The following is a 16623-nucleotide window of genomic DNA, read 5'->3' as shown; positions in this document are numbered from 1 at the left end:
TGGAACTAAATGACCTTCAAGGTCCCTTCCAACCCCAAACCATTCTATGAATATGAATTTGTGTTTCCTTGAGAAGATCCTAAGAGCAGACAGAATTACATGGGAATTGAAAGCAGTTTTCAACACATTGGGGTTTGCTTTGGTTTCCTGAGGACTTAAAGGAGCTGATAAGGAAGCTGGGGACAGACATCTGAGCAGGGCCTATTGTGACAGGACAAGGGATGATGATTTGAACTCAAAGAGGGATAGAGATAAGGGAGAAATTGCTTAGTATGAAGGTGGTAAGACCCTGACCAGGATTGCACAGGGAGCTGGTAGATGGTTGTGGCTCAGAGTAACCTGCTCTAGTTGCAGCTGTCCCTGCTGACTGCAGAGGATGTTGGACTTTCAAAGGTCTCTTCCCACCACAACCAGTCTGGGATGCTGTCAGTCTATGATTTGTTTGAGATGTGCTGATCTACAAGACAGAAAAAAAGTGGAACTGCCAAGGCTTGTATTTTTTGTCCTTACTTCTCTTTCAGCTGTTTTAGCTCTGCTTCATCTTCTGCACAGGCACTTTCCCCTCCTTGTGACACTGTGGACAAATGTCTTGGATCCACAAGAGCAACTCTTGCATTAGGCCACAAGAACAGAAAGTTTGGACTGAAAGATCTCCCACACTGGAAGAAAAACAAATGGACAGCACAAAGTCAGTGAAATAGGAGTGGTGAGATCAGGAACAAGTTCTTTATCATGAAGCTGGGGGAACACTGCAACAAGTTGCCCAGGGAGGTAGTTGAGGCCCCCTCCCAGAGTCAGGCTTGACAAAGCTCTGACCAACCTAGCTGGCTGATCAAGGAGGTTGGAACAGATGACCTTTGCAGGTCCCTTCCAACCCAAACCATTCTATGATTCTATACTGGAATAGGTTGTCCAGAGATATGTTAGAGGTCCTTTCTTGGAGACATTCCAGGTCAAACTTAACAGGACACTGGGCAGCATGATCCAGCTGGAGATCATAGAATCATAGAATCAAGCAGGTTGGAAGAGACCTCCAAGCTCATCCAGTCCAACCTAGCACCCAGCCCTATCCAGTCAACCAGACCATGCCACCGAGTGACTCGTCCAGGCTTTTCTTGAACACCTCCAGGGACGGTAACTCCACCACCTCACTGGGCAGCCCATTCCAATGCCAACCACTCTCTCTGTGAAGAACTTCCTCCTAACATCAGCCTATACTTACCCCGGCACAACTTCAGACTGTGTCCCCCTGCAGACCTAACAGGAGCTTCAAGGGTCCCTTCCAACCCAATATATTCTGTGATTCTGAAAACAATCACAAATTGGTGGCTGGAGTATGACACAATCAGGGCTGAGGCACAGTATGATGTAGTTGGACTTGTAAAGCTTCTCTGACCTAGACCTGGTCTAGTGCAAGGTGTCCCTGCCTGTGGCAGGGGGCTTGGAACTAGATGACCTTTAAGTTCCCTTCCAACCTAAATCACTCTATGAACGTAACAATAACACAGCTCCTGGAGCAGTACAGATGACCTCTAGCAGCCATCACTGTCTTCACTGCCTTCAATATTCTCATTTTATTTTTCCCTCTAAACACTTAAAATGTTCAACTGTGAGCAAACAAAGAGCCCTGCTGCACTTCTTGGCAGTGAGAACAGCACTCACAGTGACACAGCTAAAGGAGAAGTGCTCCTTGAGCACTCAAAACGTGCTGAAAGAGGCAGGATTAGATCCCAAGAAGAGACATTTTCAAGCAATCTGTTTGTAGAACTGGCTCCAGGTTCTTAGATATAGATCTTACAACACCTAGAAGTGTTCAAGGCCAGGCTGAATGGGGCCTTGAGCAACTTGCCCTAGTGGGAGGTATCCCTGCCCACGGCAGGAGGTTTGGAACTAGATGACCTTTAAGGTTCCTTCCAACCCAAGCCATTCTATGATTCTATGATCAAATTTTCAGTCATCACAACTTGTGATTAACTTCTTACTTGAAAAGTAATTAAAATAATTGAATGGCTGTAAAGCAGCAGCTGTGATTTAAAAATGAAGTGCTGTGCAATGTTGGTGCAGACCAAACACTGTTTCCAACCCCTTCCTGGGTTTCCACCACACCATACCATGAGGTAACTTTCGCTCCCAAAACAACCCCCGATGATGATGGTGATTTTGGGAACAGCAGCACAAGCAACAGCAGCCATCATGGAGGCCTGGGCTTTCAGCCTGCTGGAGTGAGCCTCTGCCTGGAATGAAAACAAACAGGTTTAGATCACAGAATTCATTGATTGGAAGGGACCTCTAGAGGACATCTAGTCCAACCCCCCTACAGTCAACGGGAACAGCCCCAACTAGAGGAGGCTGCTCAGAGGCCACTGAAGCCTGATCTTCAATGTTTCCAGGGATGGGGCATCCACCACCTCCCTGGGCAACCTGTTTCAGCAGCCTGTGAGGAAGGAACCTTTTCCTAATGCCAAATCTAAATCTATCCTGCTCTACTTTGAAACCATTGCCCCCTGTGCTACCACAACATGCCCTTGCCAACAGCAGCTTGCCCAGGATCAGTCACAATGCCCACCTGAATCACAGAACCACAGAATTAACAAGGTTGGAAAAGACCTCTGAGATCATCGAGTCCACCCTATCACCTAACACCTTCTAACCACTAAGTGCCTCATGCAGCCTTCTCTTTAAACACCTCCAGGGATAGTGACTCCACCACCTCCCCAGACAGCCCATTCCAATGCCAATCACTTTTCCTGTAAAGAACTTCCTGACATCCAGCCTGAACCTGCCCTGGCACAGCTTGAGGATGTGTCCTCTTGTTCTGTCCCCAAGTGCCGGGCAGCAGAGACCAACCCCACCTGGCTAAAACCTCCCTTCGGGTAGTTGTAGAGAACAATGAGGTCTGCCCTGAGCCTCCTCCAGGCTGCACACCCCCAGCTCCCTCAGCCTTCAGAGGGCTGTGCTCCAGCCCCCTCACCAGCCTTGGAGTCCTTCTCTGGACACATTCAAGCACCTCAACATCTCTCTTAAATTGAGGGGCCCAGAACTGGACACAGGACTCAAGGTGTGGCCTGACCAGTGCTGAGAACAGGGGCAGAATTTGGAATCTCTCCAGAGGAGTCTTCACAGCCTTTCTGGGCAGCCTGCTCCAGGGCTCCAGCACCCTTCACAGCAAACAAGTCTCTGCTCCTGTTCAGGGTTCTAGTTTGTGGTCCTCACCTTCATGTGGTTTAAAAAAATAGTTTTCACAGCTTGTCACAGATTGCATCAGGTTGAAAGGACCCTCACAGGTCATCTTGTCCAACCCCTCTGCAGTCAGCAGGGACACCTCCAACTAGGTCAGGCTGCCCAGGGCCACATCAAGTCTGACAAAACTCAAGATGTAACCTTAAAGAAGCAGCAGGAACTGCTTGGATGAAGGCTGCTGAAGTAGCAGTGCAGTACCTGTGGGATGTTTCTTGGCTGTGGTGTCTGCGGAGCAGTGTTCTGGAGGAAGAGGATGGGAATGCTGCGCTGACTGCAGAGCTGCACGAAGTGGCTGCCCTTGAGGGAGGCATCGTGGGACAGCTCCCCGTTGTTAGCCACCACCCCCACCAAGTGCCTGCAAAAGAGACACTCAACAGCTCCACTTCTCAGCACTGGACATGGTAAAGCTTCAGCTGAGAATCTTCTGAAGAAAAGAAAGAGAAATCCTGCCCACATACATACACACACACAGAGAACCCTCAGGGAAACTCAGAAGGGAGAAGGAACACAAAGAAGTGTCACACAGAATCATTTTGGTTGGAAGAGACCTTTAAGATCTTCACTTCACTTCACAACCACTACAACAGCACTGCCAGGTCATTACTAAGCTATGTCCCTCAGCACCACATTTCACAGGCTCACAGGATGTCAGGGGTTGGAAAGGACTCAAAGAGATCACCGAGTCCAACCTCTCTGCCACAGCAGGACCACACAATCTAGCTCAGGTCACACAGGAACACAGCCAGACAGGCCTTGAAAGTCTCCAGAGAAGGAGAATTCATAACCTCTCTGGGGACCCTGCTACAGTGCTCTGGGACCCTCTCCATGGCTTTGAAACTCATCCAGGGATGAGGACTCCACCACTGCCCTGGGCAGCCTGAGAGAGGCCTTGACAATCCTCAAGGGGAAGAAATTGTTCCTCATCTCCAAACAAAACCTCCACTGGGGCAACTTGAGACCATTGCCTCTTGTCCTGTCTCTTCCCTGGGAGAAAAGACCAACCCTCACCTGGCTCCAACCTCCTTTCAGGGAGTTGTAGAGAGCCAGAAGGTCTCCCCCAGCCTCCTTTTTGCCAGGCAGATCCCTCAGCTGCTCTTCACGAGACACTCTTCGCCTTCCTTTAAGGACCACCTCACACCAAGCAAACAAGAAGTCTGACAGCACTTATTGGGAGCACTTATTTGAGACCTAATTGCAACCTCTCAGTGTTTAAAGGTCTGTCCCCAGCTTTCTGATCAGACCTTCTGAGCAGGGCCTGTTGTAACAGGACAAGGAGTGATGGTTTGAACTAAAAGAGGGAAATGCAGGCTGATTAGAAGGGAAAAACGTTTGATACTGAAGGTGGTGAGAGCCTGGAGCAGGCTGCCCAGAGAGGTTGTGGAGTCTCCTTGTCTGGAGAGCTTCCAACCCCAGCTGGGCATTGTGCTGCTGGGCAAGCTGCTGTGGGTGCCCCTGGTTGAGCAGGGGCATTAGGCTGGGTGATCTCCAGAGGTACCTTTCAAACCCCTGCCATTCTGGGATTTCACAGGATGGTGACAACCATTCATTTGTGAGCACTCTCTGCTGTATTGGCCTGAGAGGCAGTGAATTCAGAGCTCAGGGAGAGAAGATCAGGCCTTCCACAAGTATTTTTTCAGCAATTCTCCAAGAACCACAGAAGAGTTTGAGTTGGAAGGGACCTTAAAGGAACTAACATCTAATTCTAACCCCCTGCCACAGGCAGGAACACCTCCCACTAGCCCAGGTTGCTGAAGGCCTCATCCAACCTGACCCTGAACACCTCCAGGGAGGGGGGATCCACAACCTCCCTGGGCAACCTGTGCCAGTGTCTCACCACCCTCACTGGAAAGAATTTCTGCCTGATCTCCAGTCTGCATCTGCCCTCCTCAAGCCTCAATCCATTCCCTTTTACCCTATCACAACAAGCCCAATGTGGGTAACCACACTGCTACTGGAACACTGCAAAACCTGCTGGTGATATCAAAGCTATTGGACACATTTAAACAAAGATGTGGACACATTCTGATAGTAAAATGTTGAAGCCTTACCCTTCGACGTGGCCAAATCCTGTCACCAATGTTGTTCCATAACTAGCCTTGAATTCCTGGAACCTGCTTCCATCCAGCAGGCGACTCAAGATCTGCAAAGAAATATCCAGTGTCTGCATGGGTTTGAAATCCCTCCAAGGATGGGAACTCCACCACCTCCCTGTACAGTTTGACCACAGCAACTGAAGTGAAAATAAGATAATTCTGCTACAGGATTAGCTCTTTTCAAACACCAAGGCCTCAAAATGCAACAACTCAACCTAAATGAGCACAGAAGGTACTTTCAAACTCCCCACAAAGCCTCAAATCTGCTTATGTCTGATTCCCAACCACATATTTTGAGCTAAATATTTGATTACAAATTATTTCAGTGGTACAAAGCAGTTCTTCATGTGCATAAAATTACTGCGACCCACCCCCTAGATTGCTCAGTTCAGTTTGTGTGGACATGAAACAGCAGAATCTTGCTCGTGATCTATTTGCTTCTGTCTTAGTGTCTGCCCCAGCCTCAAGGAGGTTTAATCTGAGCTTTGTTTGGCTTCAGTCACTGTTTTTATGAGGGATTTAAGACACAAGACAGATATTTGGAGGGAGAAAAAATGCTGGAGGAGAAAACAGGACTTCAAAGGGGTTCATGATCTCCAGGCAGTCACCACATTACAAAACACACAGGAACCCAAAAACATTAAGGTTGGAAAAGCTCTCTAAGATCATCAGGTCCAACCTTCCACCCAGCAGGGAATTAAAGAGACATTAAGGTTGAAAAAGACCTATAGGATCATCAAGTCCAATCTTCTTCCCATCACCTCTGTGACCATCAAACCATGCCCCACACTGCCATGTCCACACATCTCTTGAACACCTCCAGGGATGGTGACTCCATCGCCTCCCCTGGACAGCCTTTCTGCTTTGTTGCAGGCTCAAGACAGTTTGGCAATTGATGAGGCAATAATACAAAGTATTTCAGGTGCTTTTCCAAGACAGAACCACTGCTGTCTGGTCCTCTGGAGCTGGAAGGATGAAGAAACACCTATGTGCCACCTTACCAGTTTAACTGGAAGAGTACAGTGGTAATCTCGGGGTGCCAGCCCCAAGAGTTCCTCAGAACTATAGAGAGGACCATCATGCTCCATCACCTCCTCTGGCATTGGCTCATAATTCAATGTAGAGATCACATTCCGGATACATTCGAAGGCTTCCTTCTCTGAAGCTGCAAAATGGTCACTGCAGCCACTGACTCTAGGAGAGAAGAGTTCATTAGGGTTGGATTAATGACATCTGAATTCTGGCAGAACACCACAAACTGAAGGAAAAGCCTTAGGCCTGGACTGTGCTTCTCCAAACCCCCCCGAAGATACTGTGTGATTACTCTGGTGGGAAGGAGCTGCAAGCAGTACTGATCCTTCTAAACTTCACAGAATCCTAGAATGCTTTGGAAGGGACACCTTAATGATCAGCTAGTTCCAACCTCCTGTCACAGGCAGGGACACCTCCTGCCAGGGCAGCTTGCTCAATGCCCCATCCAAACTGGCTTTTGACAGTGCCAAGCTGTGAGCCTCCACAACTTCCCCGGGCAACCTGTTCCAGTGCCTCACCACCCTCGTGGGGAAGAATTTCTTCCTGATGTCTCATCTAAGTCCAGCTTCTTTCAGTTTGGAACCATCACCCCTCATCCTGTCACTCCATGTCTTTGTCAGAAGTCCCTGTCCAACTCTCCTGTACCCTCTGCTCTAAGGTTCCCCTGGAGCCTTCTCTTCTCCAGGCTGAACAACTCCAACTCTCTCAGCCTGGCCTCACAGCAGAGGGCTTCCAGCCCTCCCATCAGTGCTGTGTCTTCCTCTGGCCCCACTCCAACAGGTGTCTCTCTGTGTCTCTGCTGAGCACTCCAGAGCTGGACCCAGCACTGCAGTGGGGTCTCAGCAGAGTGCAGCAGAGGGGCATAATCTCCTCCCTGCCCCTGCTGCCCATGCTGCTGGGGATCAGCCCAGGACTGGGCCGGCAGCACTCGGTGCCAGCTCATCTCCAGCTTTTCACCCACCAGCACCCCAAGTCCTTCTCCTCAGAGCTGCTCTCCAGCCCTTCACCTGCAGCCTGGATTTGTGGTTAGGATTACCCCAGTCCATGAAGAGGAGCTTGCACTTTGGCCCTATTGAACTACACCCAGGTAACATTTACATTAGAAGTTCTTTCACCACATTCTCAAGCTGGTCCCCCTGAGGCCCACAGGAACTGACTTGCTTGAAGCTGTTCACAAACAGAGTGGAAAAATGGGGAATAAACACCAGATTTCATAGAATCACACAAGTTTTTTCAGCTGGAAAAGACCTCTAAGATCTTTGAGTACAACCATCCACCTAACACCACCGTGGCCACTCAGCCACGTCCTCAGGCCCCTGCTTCACACCTTAACACCTCTTCAGTTTTCCTTCATTTCACTGATTTAAGAAGAAAGGGAAGCCAGCTGTGATACTCCCACATACATGATCATTCATGCATCATTTCCACCTTTTCAGCCCTTGAGGACCATATTGTGTCCTGCCATCCAAGTAGCTTTGGTCACATCACTTTAAGACAGAACAAGAGTTTCTTCAAAGCCAATTTTTCTGAATTCTCTCTGGTTTTGAGCCTTATTTCACATACTGACAGTGAAGTTTAGCTCCTCCTAGGTCCTCAGCAGAGACATCTTCTCCTGTAGCAGCTTTCACCAGAGGTGGGCCACCGAGGAAGAGTGTACTAATTTTATCAATCATCACCACTTCTTCTGCCATGGTTGGCATGTAGGCACCTCCAGCTATGCAAGGGCCGCACACCACTGCCACCTGAAGGACACAGACCAAAATCAGGATGCTGCAGAGGGGAGAATGGAAAAGCAAAATTGCAGCTTAGGAAACAATGAACTAGACACAAAGAAAGGCTGAGAGAGTTGGGGTTCTTCATCCTGGAGAAGAAAAAGCAGCAGGAAGATCTTCTGGTGGCCTTTTAGTGCTTAAGGGGCTGATCAGAAAGCTGGGGACTGACATATGAGCAAGGCCTGTTGTGACAGGACAAGGGGTGATGGTTTGGAACTAAAAGAGAGAAACTCAGACTGGAGAGAAGGGAGAAATATTTGACACTGAGGGTGGCAAGAGCCTGTCCCAGGTTGCTGATAGAGATGGCAGTTGCCCCATCCCTGGAAGCACTGCCAGTCAGGTTTTCTGGGGCTCTGAGCAATCTGCCTTAGTTGCAGCTCTCCCTGCTGACTGCAGAGGGGTTGGACTGCACGGACTTTAAACACCCCTATGCACCCAACCCAGTCTGTGATTGCCACAGAATCACAGAGTGGCTCGAGTTGGAAGGGACCTTAAAGATCATCTAGTTCCAACCCCCTGCCACAAGCAGGGACACTAGACCAGGTTGCTCAAGGCCTCATCCAACCTGGCTTTGAAGGCTGCCAGGCTTGGAGCCTACACTTCTCTGGGCAACCTGTTTCAGTGCCTCACCATCCTCACGGGGAAGAATTTCTTCCTATCGTCTGATCGAAATCCAGCTTCTTCCAGTTTAAACACGTCACCCCTTCATGAAAAATCCCTCTCCAGCTCTCCAGTAGCCCCCTTCAAATTCTATGGTTCTATATAAAAGGCAGCAGGAATGCTGCCACTGGTTTTAAGAGGGGTCTGAAACAAGCCAAGGATTTGATGCTTTCCCATCAGCCGGTAACCGCTGAGAAGACCCCGCAAGTTTCTGTTAGGTGAGAGACAATTCGAATCTCCCCCTCAAACAGAAAAGATGAGCTTTAAGGATTGTTTTCCCATGTCTCAGAGTGGCTCCCAGAAGCTGTACTGGAATTCAGAGCCCTACTACACTTCCTTGTACCCCACATGACACTGTACCTGAGGGATCCTCATAGCAGACATGATGGCTTCGTTGTAGAAGACTCTGCCACCGTGCAGCTTGTCAGGAAACAGCTCTGACTGATGGTACAGAGAAAAGACAGAGTTTCAGCATTACCCTCCAAAGCCAGTAATTCCTCTTCAAATCCTTCACTCCCAAAACCATTGTAACCACTAAAAAAAGCCAGGTTGACTGGGGCCTTGAGTAACCTGGGCTAGTGGAAGGTGTTCCTGCCCATAGCAGGGGGTTGGAACCAGCTGATCTTTAAGGTCCTTTCCAATCTAAACCATCTTAGGATCCTGTGAATCACACCTGAAGTTTCCATACGCAGCATTTGCTGTGGTATTTATTCACCTCACACTTTTGAGCAACACCAGAAGGATACCCAGCTGCTGGGAAAGCTGAGGGAAGTTTCATCAGTTATTGTGAAAACAGTTTATGCTGCCCAGACTAGGACTGGAAAGGGGAGTTCATGTTCATACTTTACTCAGTCCAATCCCCCTGCTACAGCAGGGGCACTGGCAGCAGCTCACTCAGAATCACAATGTCCAGCAGGGTTTGGAAGCTCTCCAGAGAAGGAGACTCCACACTCTCTCTGGGCAGCCTGCTCCAGGGCTCCAGCACTCTTGAAGGGTGTTTTCTTCTGTGAACTGGTCCCAGTATTACCTGTAGGGGTAGGAAGGCTCCCCCACTGTCCACGAGGTACACAGATAGCAGCCTGTTCTGCATGGCTATTTCTTGAGCTCTTAACTGCTTCTTCAAACCAATAGGATAAATAGTTCCTCCTTTCACAGTGGCATCGCTTGCTATGAAGACACACCAGACCCCACAGATCTTCCCAACTCCTGAAAGTGGTACCACAGATGTTTATCAGGATTCTCTAAGCAAGAGGCCAAATCACAGCTGTTCTTTTGGTAGCAAGAAACTGCAAATTAAGTTGTAAACACCACAGAGGAAAGAGGCTGAAACTCAATGACATTCAAAAAAAAATCATAGAATCATGTGGTACAGGTGGGAAGGGGCCTCTGGAGATCATGCAGCCCAACCCCCCTGCTAAAGCAGGGGCACCCACAGCAGCTTGCCCAGCAGCACAATGTCCAGCTGGGCTTGGAAGCTCTCCAGACAAGAAGACTCCACAACCTCTCTGGGCAGCCTATTCCAGTGCTCCAGCACACTCACAACAAAGATGTTTCTCCTCCTGTTAAGGTGGAACCTCCTGGGTTCCAGATTGTGCCCATTGCCCCTTGGCCTGTCATTGGGCACCACGGAGAAGAGTCTGGTCCCATCCCCCTGCCCTCCACCCTTTATGTCTTGCTGAGCATTGAGCAGGTCCCATCCCATTCTTCTCCAGACTAAATCATCTAAACAACAGAACAGAGAACTTGAACTAAACTTCCTCTTGGTGGCAACCTAAGAGAAAAAAATACCTAAGCTGACTTCCAACTCTTGAGATAACAGGAAAAGCAATTAAACATCACCTACATACAACTGATGGTCCTGCTGACTGAAGGGGGGTTGGACTTGGTGAACTTTAAAGGTCCCTCCCAACCCACTCTGTGACTCAGCAAAGGTGTTCTCCATTCTCTGCTGTACCTCCAACACAGGCTGCTTGAAGAATACCCTCAACCCACATCCACAAAGACCCCAGCAATGACACAACCTCCCTCTATTTCCCACCACATCACATTTACCAGTAATTACCAGTCAGCCAGCCAGCAGCTGGGACATCACCATAGGGCATATTGAGGCCTGCCAGCGGAGACAGCTCAAGGAAAGCTTCATCATCAAGCAGCAACTTGAGACGGTCCCGAACAAACAGCTTCTTGTTCCTCTGGGTGTGACGCAGGACTGCATTTTCTCCCCCTCCTTTGCTGACAGACTCCAGCAGTTCTGAGCACCTGATTTAAAACCCCAAAGCTTCAGTTCATGAAAACCACCTTTCCCTACACGTTATTATGGATTGAACACAGTCATTAAGCGTGTCACTGAGTTTTCATTTCAGGATGAATTCACATTTCTGGATCCTTGATTCAAACTGGAGTTTATGTTCCCAGCTAGCAGCCATTATTTAATCCATATCCTGCCCTGGGTGTTGCCTACACACACCCTCTCTATCTTCTTTCACAACATGTGAGCAGAATTAACCTCTTCCACCAGTCGAGAACTGAGGAGAAAGGGCTGAGCATCACCGACTTGGAGAGTTATTGCCCTGCAACAACTTATCCAGTGGAGGATGTCTCTGCTCAAAGAGAGGTGACTTTTGGAAGTCCCTTCCAATACAAACCATTCTATGATTAGCAGCTATTATTGATTTGCAGCTATTAATGAGGCTATGATGATTTAGTAGTAGCAGTAAGATAGATAATTTAGTAGTCTTAATTCAGCATGGTTGGTTAACTCCTTGTTCCTGCTGCTTTAGGGAAGAACCCAGGCAAAGGCTTCCTCCTTCAGTTGTCCTCACTAGGGTTATCTGATAAAAATCAGGAATTGTGAAGTAAATAGCATAATAACAGCATTTATTTACTATTATATAGTATTACAGTGTTTATTTACTATTATTAAACTGTAATAATATAATGAATAATAAAAATAACAACAACAACAATAATAAACCTAGAAGAAATGTCCAACTGAAAGCACAGAAGACAGACTTTAAATGCAGTGAATGATGATACGAACACCAAGAGAAGCAGCAAATATAAATGTTACTGGTTAGGGCAGCAGCAAGGAAAGCTATGAGTCAAACTATGAGTCAAAGAAACTGGAAATGGATGTGGGATCTGAAATAAGTTTGATCTTAGATAAACAGGTTCTTCATTGATCTGCTCAATGCTGATCAACAGCTAAAGGGTGTGGGACAACTGGATAGGGCCAGACTCTTCTCAGTGGTGCCCAATGACAGGCCATGGGGCAATGGGCACAATCTGGAACCCAGGAGGTTCCATGTAAGCAGGAGAAACCTCTTTGTTGTGAGGGTGCTGGGGTGCTGGAGCAGGCTGCCCAGAGAAGTTGTGCAGTCTCCTTGTCTGGAGAGCCTCCAACCCCAGCTGGGCATTGTGCTGCTGGACAAGCTGCTGCGGGTGCCCTGCTTTATCAAGGGAGTTGGACTGGATGATCTCCAGAGGTCCCTTCCAACCCCGCTATGCTGGGATGCTGAGATCTGTTTGAAGTATTTCTCAGCAAGATGGCTCATCTGTAACTGAAACCAGTGTTTGACACAACTTTTCACACCCCTCTCTGTGACTCCATTACCTTGTTGTGGCTTCCTGCAGGCTGCGGAGATTGAAAAAACCGAGGAGGAAAAAGCTAAGGATTTTTAATACCATTGTGAATGCCACCACAGGAGGGCACAGTGTGTTTGCCACAGCTCCGCTTCCAGCTCACAGATCGCTCCTCTGGACAAAGCCCTTTCAATTTCATTTGCCATCTGATCTTAAGGACAAACAGATAAAAGACATTTTCCTGCTTTTAGCAGTGAATTGTGATTAACTGCAGCCACTGTCAGCGCTTTCAGGAGGCAGCTCTGTAAACGTCTGAGTCACTGTTTTCATCTTTGCATTCAAAATCCAACACAATACAAATTTTAGGTAAGGTCTAGAAAAAGTGTTTGGGGCAATAAATGGCAAACAATGGCACATGGCACTACTTTAAACACTGCCTGAGGCATTTCAGTCTGTATTTGAGGAGGGTGAATTTTTTTAAGTACTGACCCTTGTAAAATTCACACAATCACCACAATGGTTTGGGTTGGAAGGGCCTTTAAAGATTAGCTAGTTCCAACCCACCCTGCCATGGGCAGGGACACCTCCCACTAGACCAAGATTGCTCAAGGATCCCATCCAACCTAGCTTTCAATAATTCCAGGCTTGGGATTGCTCAAGGATCCCATCCAACCTAGCTTTCAATAATTCCAGGCTTGGGATTGCTCAAGGATCCCATCCAACCTAGCTTTCAATAATTCCAGGCTTGGAGCATCCACAACTTCTCTGGACAACCTGTTCCAGTGCCTCACCATCTCATGGGGGAGAATTTCTTCCTAATGCCTCATGTAAATGCAGCTTCTTCCAGCTCAATGCCACCACCCCTCTGCAGAGAAGCTGCCTTAGAGAACAGCAGGAAGAAAACTAGTTTAAACTCCCAAATGGTTAGGTAAAAGGAGTTTAAAAGTAGTAAAAGGTATTTTCAAATTCTTTTAATTTATTCTATCACAGAATAACAGAATGGATCAAATTGGAAAGGACCTCAGAGATCATCTACTCCAACCCCCCTGCCATGGGCAGGAACACCAGCAGTGTGCCCAGGTGGCCAAGAGAGCCAGTGGCATCCTGGCCTGCATCAGGAATGGTGTGGTCAGCAGGAGCAGGGAGGTCATTCTGCCCCTGTACTCTGCACTGGTTAGACCACACCTTGAGTACTGTGTTCAGTTCTGGGCCCCCCAGTTTAGGAGGGACATTGAGATGCTTGAGCGTGTCCAGAGAAGGGCGACGAGGCTGGGGAGAGGCCTTGAGCACAGCCCTACGAGGAGAGGCTGAGGGAGCTGGGATTGGTTAGCCTGGAGAAGAGGAGGCTCAGGGGTGACCTTATTGCTGTCTACAACTACCTGAGGGGTGGTTGTGGCCAGGAGGAGGTTGCTCTCTTCTCTCAGGTGGCCAGCGCCAGAACAAGAGGACACAGCCTCAGGCTGTGCCAGGGGAGATTTAGGCTGGAGGTGAGGAGAAAGTTCTTCACTGAGAGAGTCATTGGACACTGGAATGGGCTGCCCGGGGAGGTGGTGGAGTCGCTGTCCCTGGAGCTGTTCAAGGCAGGATTGGACGTGGCACTTGGTGCCATGGTCTGGCCTTGAGCTCTGTGGTAAAGGGTTGGACTTGATGATCTGTGAGGTCTCTTCCAACCCTGATGATACTGTGATACCTCTCAACTAGACTTGATTACCCAAGACCTCTGGCCTTAAACACCTCCAGGGAGCAGGCATCCACAACTGCTTTGGGCAACCTATCCCAGAGTCTCACCATCGTTGTACTGAAGAACTTCCTTCTAACAGCCAGTCTAAACCAACCAAAGAATCCCAAATTCTCCAGAAGATTCTCTTGAGTGCTGACTGCCATGCAAAGATACCAGCGAGCTTTTGAGGTAAGCAGGGCAGGCTCACCAGGCTGCTGGCAACTTCTTAAGCTGTATGAGCTGCCTCATGGCTACTTTACAGAGGACTTAACAAACTCACGTGTCCCATGACCCTAGGAAATAACTCATCAGATTAGGCAGGTAGAACATTGTCTAAATTGTCTCCTAATGAGCTATCACAGGCTCACAGGATGTCTGGGGTTCAAAAGGACCCAAAGACATCATCAAGTCCAACACCTCTGCCACAGCAGGAGCATATAATCTAGCTCAGGTCACACAGGAACACATCACACAGTATCACAGTATCATCAGACTCCACAATCTCTCTGGGCAGCCTGTGCCAGTGCTCTGGGACCCTTACAGTCAAGACATTCCCCCTTGTGTTGAGCTGGAACCTCCTGTGCTGCAGCTTCCATCCATTGCTCCTTGTCCTATCCCAGGGATCAGTGAGCAGAGCCTGCCCCCCCCCCCCCCCCCCCCCGCTCCTGACCCCCAGCCCTCAGGTGTTTATAAACATTTATCAAATCTCCTCTGGTCTTCTCCAGACTAAACAGCCCCAGGTCCTTCAGCCACTCCTCATGCTGAAAAGCTCTTAGAAGGGGCCTGTGCTAGTTTGAGCCTAGCTAGAATGTTTTGGTGAGAAGAACTGGATGACAGGTTGTGAGAAGGAAACCATGTGATGTCTACTTCACTCATAAGCTTGCTGAGCTGTATAAGAACAAGAATATAAATATAGATAACAGAGTCGCTCTCTGGGCTTTGTGGGTTGCACTTCTCTCTCTAACCTAACCTACTGTCTGTGTGAATAATTCATCTGCTTCCTAACCTCCCTGACCAACCCTCCAATCTTCCTTGGGCATAAGACAACATCTTGGGTGAGGTAGAGGGGTAGGAAGAAGGTGGAAGGATGTCTGAGAGCCCCTCCTGGGGACTCAGGTTTCTGGGAGGGCTGTAGTATTTCTGTATTACCTTTTACCTTGTATATTCCTGTATATATCATAAATATCTGCTTGTCTATCGTGCTAAGCTGTAAACATAAAGCTTCATTCGATTTCCAGAGCCCTTGAATCTAGTCTGGGTGACTTCCAAAGTGTGGAGGGATGGGTAACACCCAAACCATCACAGGGCCCTAAGTAACTCTCCCACCATCTTACAAGTAGCAACATTTTTCAACACCCCCTCAAAAAGAAGTTGTTGTTACCTTTTAATAACAGACTCACTGTTCCTTAAGTTTTCTTCAAACTGCTGTTGGTATAAAGATGGGATACGACCATCCAGAACCGGGTAGGTATTTGGATGCCCTCGGTGCTTGGCTTTGTTACTTACTAAACGACAGGGAACCATGTGGTACGTCCTGCCCTGCTTCTGCAGCGTATCTGCTGCCTCTCTGCCATGACACAAGTCCTTGTATTTTCTGCCCAACACATGAGTTATGGTTTGCAACCTTGGGAACAGCTGAGATGTGGCTTCAGGAGGCAGGCTGCTCAGGAAGCAGAGAGCAGCCATTGAGCCCAAGAACTGAGGAGAGAAGAAACAAGACACATTAACAGAAACTAAACGTTCTTGTGACTGAGGAAGTGAAGCTGGCATCACACCTGAGGCTAGGGTCACAGAATGGTTCAGGTTGGAAAAGACCTTTAATTAAGATCATCATCAAGTCCAGCTGTTGGCCCAGCACTGCCAGGCTACCATTAAACCACAGAATCACTGGATTGGTTCAGCTGGAAAAGATCTTTAAGGTCACTGACTTCAACCACTGCCTAACCACCGAGCCTGGTGCTAAGCCATGTCCCTCACAGCCATGGCTCTGAAACCTCCCCAAGGATGGGGACTCCACCACTGCCCTGGGCAGCCTGGGCCAGGCCTTGGCGACCCTCAGGGGGAAAAAGTGTTCCTCGTGTCCAATCTAAGCCTACCCTGGTGCACCCTAAGGTTGGTTTTCTCTTGTTCTGTTCTTGGGAGAAAAGGCCAACCCCCACCTGGCTCCAACCTCCTCTCAGGAACTGCAGAGAGCCAGAAGGTCTCCCCTCAGCCTCATCTCCCCCAGGCTGAACGCTCCCAGTTCTCTCAGCTGCGCCTCACCCGACCTCTTCCCCAGAGCCTTTGCCAGCTCCGTTCCCTCCTCTGGAGCCTCTCCAGCCTCTCCTGGAGCCCGGGGCTCAAAGCTGCAGCTGGTACTGGAGCTGCGACCTCACCAGCGCTGAGCACAGGGCACAAGCGCTGCCCCGTCCCGCTGGTCAGCTTCCAGCGGCACTCCAAGGTCTCACCTCGCAGCAGAGCCCCAGCGCTCCGCGGGACAGAAGCCGGCTCCGGAGCAGGCCCGGCCGCAGCCTGCGGGACGCGG

The 16623-nt window shown here is 48.9% G+C and overlaps 1 protein-coding gene across 1 annotated transcript in view; it reads right to left on the bottom strand.

Moving 5' to 3' along the window:
* LOC135177470 (methylcrotonoyl-CoA carboxylase beta chain, mitochondrial-like) overlaps window positions 1-16623 on the bottom strand; it is an 18751-nt gene extending 2128 nt beyond the window's left edge. Inside the window, exons 1-11 of the mRNA XM_064147483.1 lie at window positions 16547-16623; window positions 15481-15797; window positions 10860-11056; window positions 9825-10003; window positions 9158-9238; window positions 7929-8107; window positions 6335-6527; window positions 5289-5380; window positions 3439-3595; window positions 2112-2234; window positions 511-659 (exon numbers count right to left, since the gene is read on the bottom strand). Coding sequence (XP_064003553.1) covers window positions 511-659; window positions 2112-2234; window positions 3439-3595; window positions 5289-5380; window positions 6335-6527; window positions 7929-8107; window positions 9158-9238; window positions 9825-10003; window positions 10860-11056; window positions 15481-15785 — 1655 coding nt within the window. The 5' untranslated portion in view covers window positions 15786-15797; window positions 16547-16623. The remainder of the gene's footprint in view (window positions 1-510; window positions 660-2111; window positions 2235-3438; window positions 3596-5288; window positions 5381-6334; window positions 6528-7928; window positions 8108-9157; window positions 9239-9824; window positions 10004-10859; window positions 11057-15480; window positions 15798-16546) is intronic.

This window comes from Pogoniulus pusillus, chromosome 8 (assembly GCF_015220805.1).
Source record: "Pogoniulus pusillus isolate bPogPus1 chromosome 8, bPogPus1.pri, whole genome shotgun sequence".
In the NCBI taxonomy this organism is placed as follows: Eukaryota; Metazoa; Chordata; class Aves; order Piciformes; family Lybiidae; genus Pogoniulus; species Pogoniulus pusillus.
Note: the sequence above shows the minus strand (reverse complement) of the source record. Positions and strands in the feature narration are given on the sequence as shown.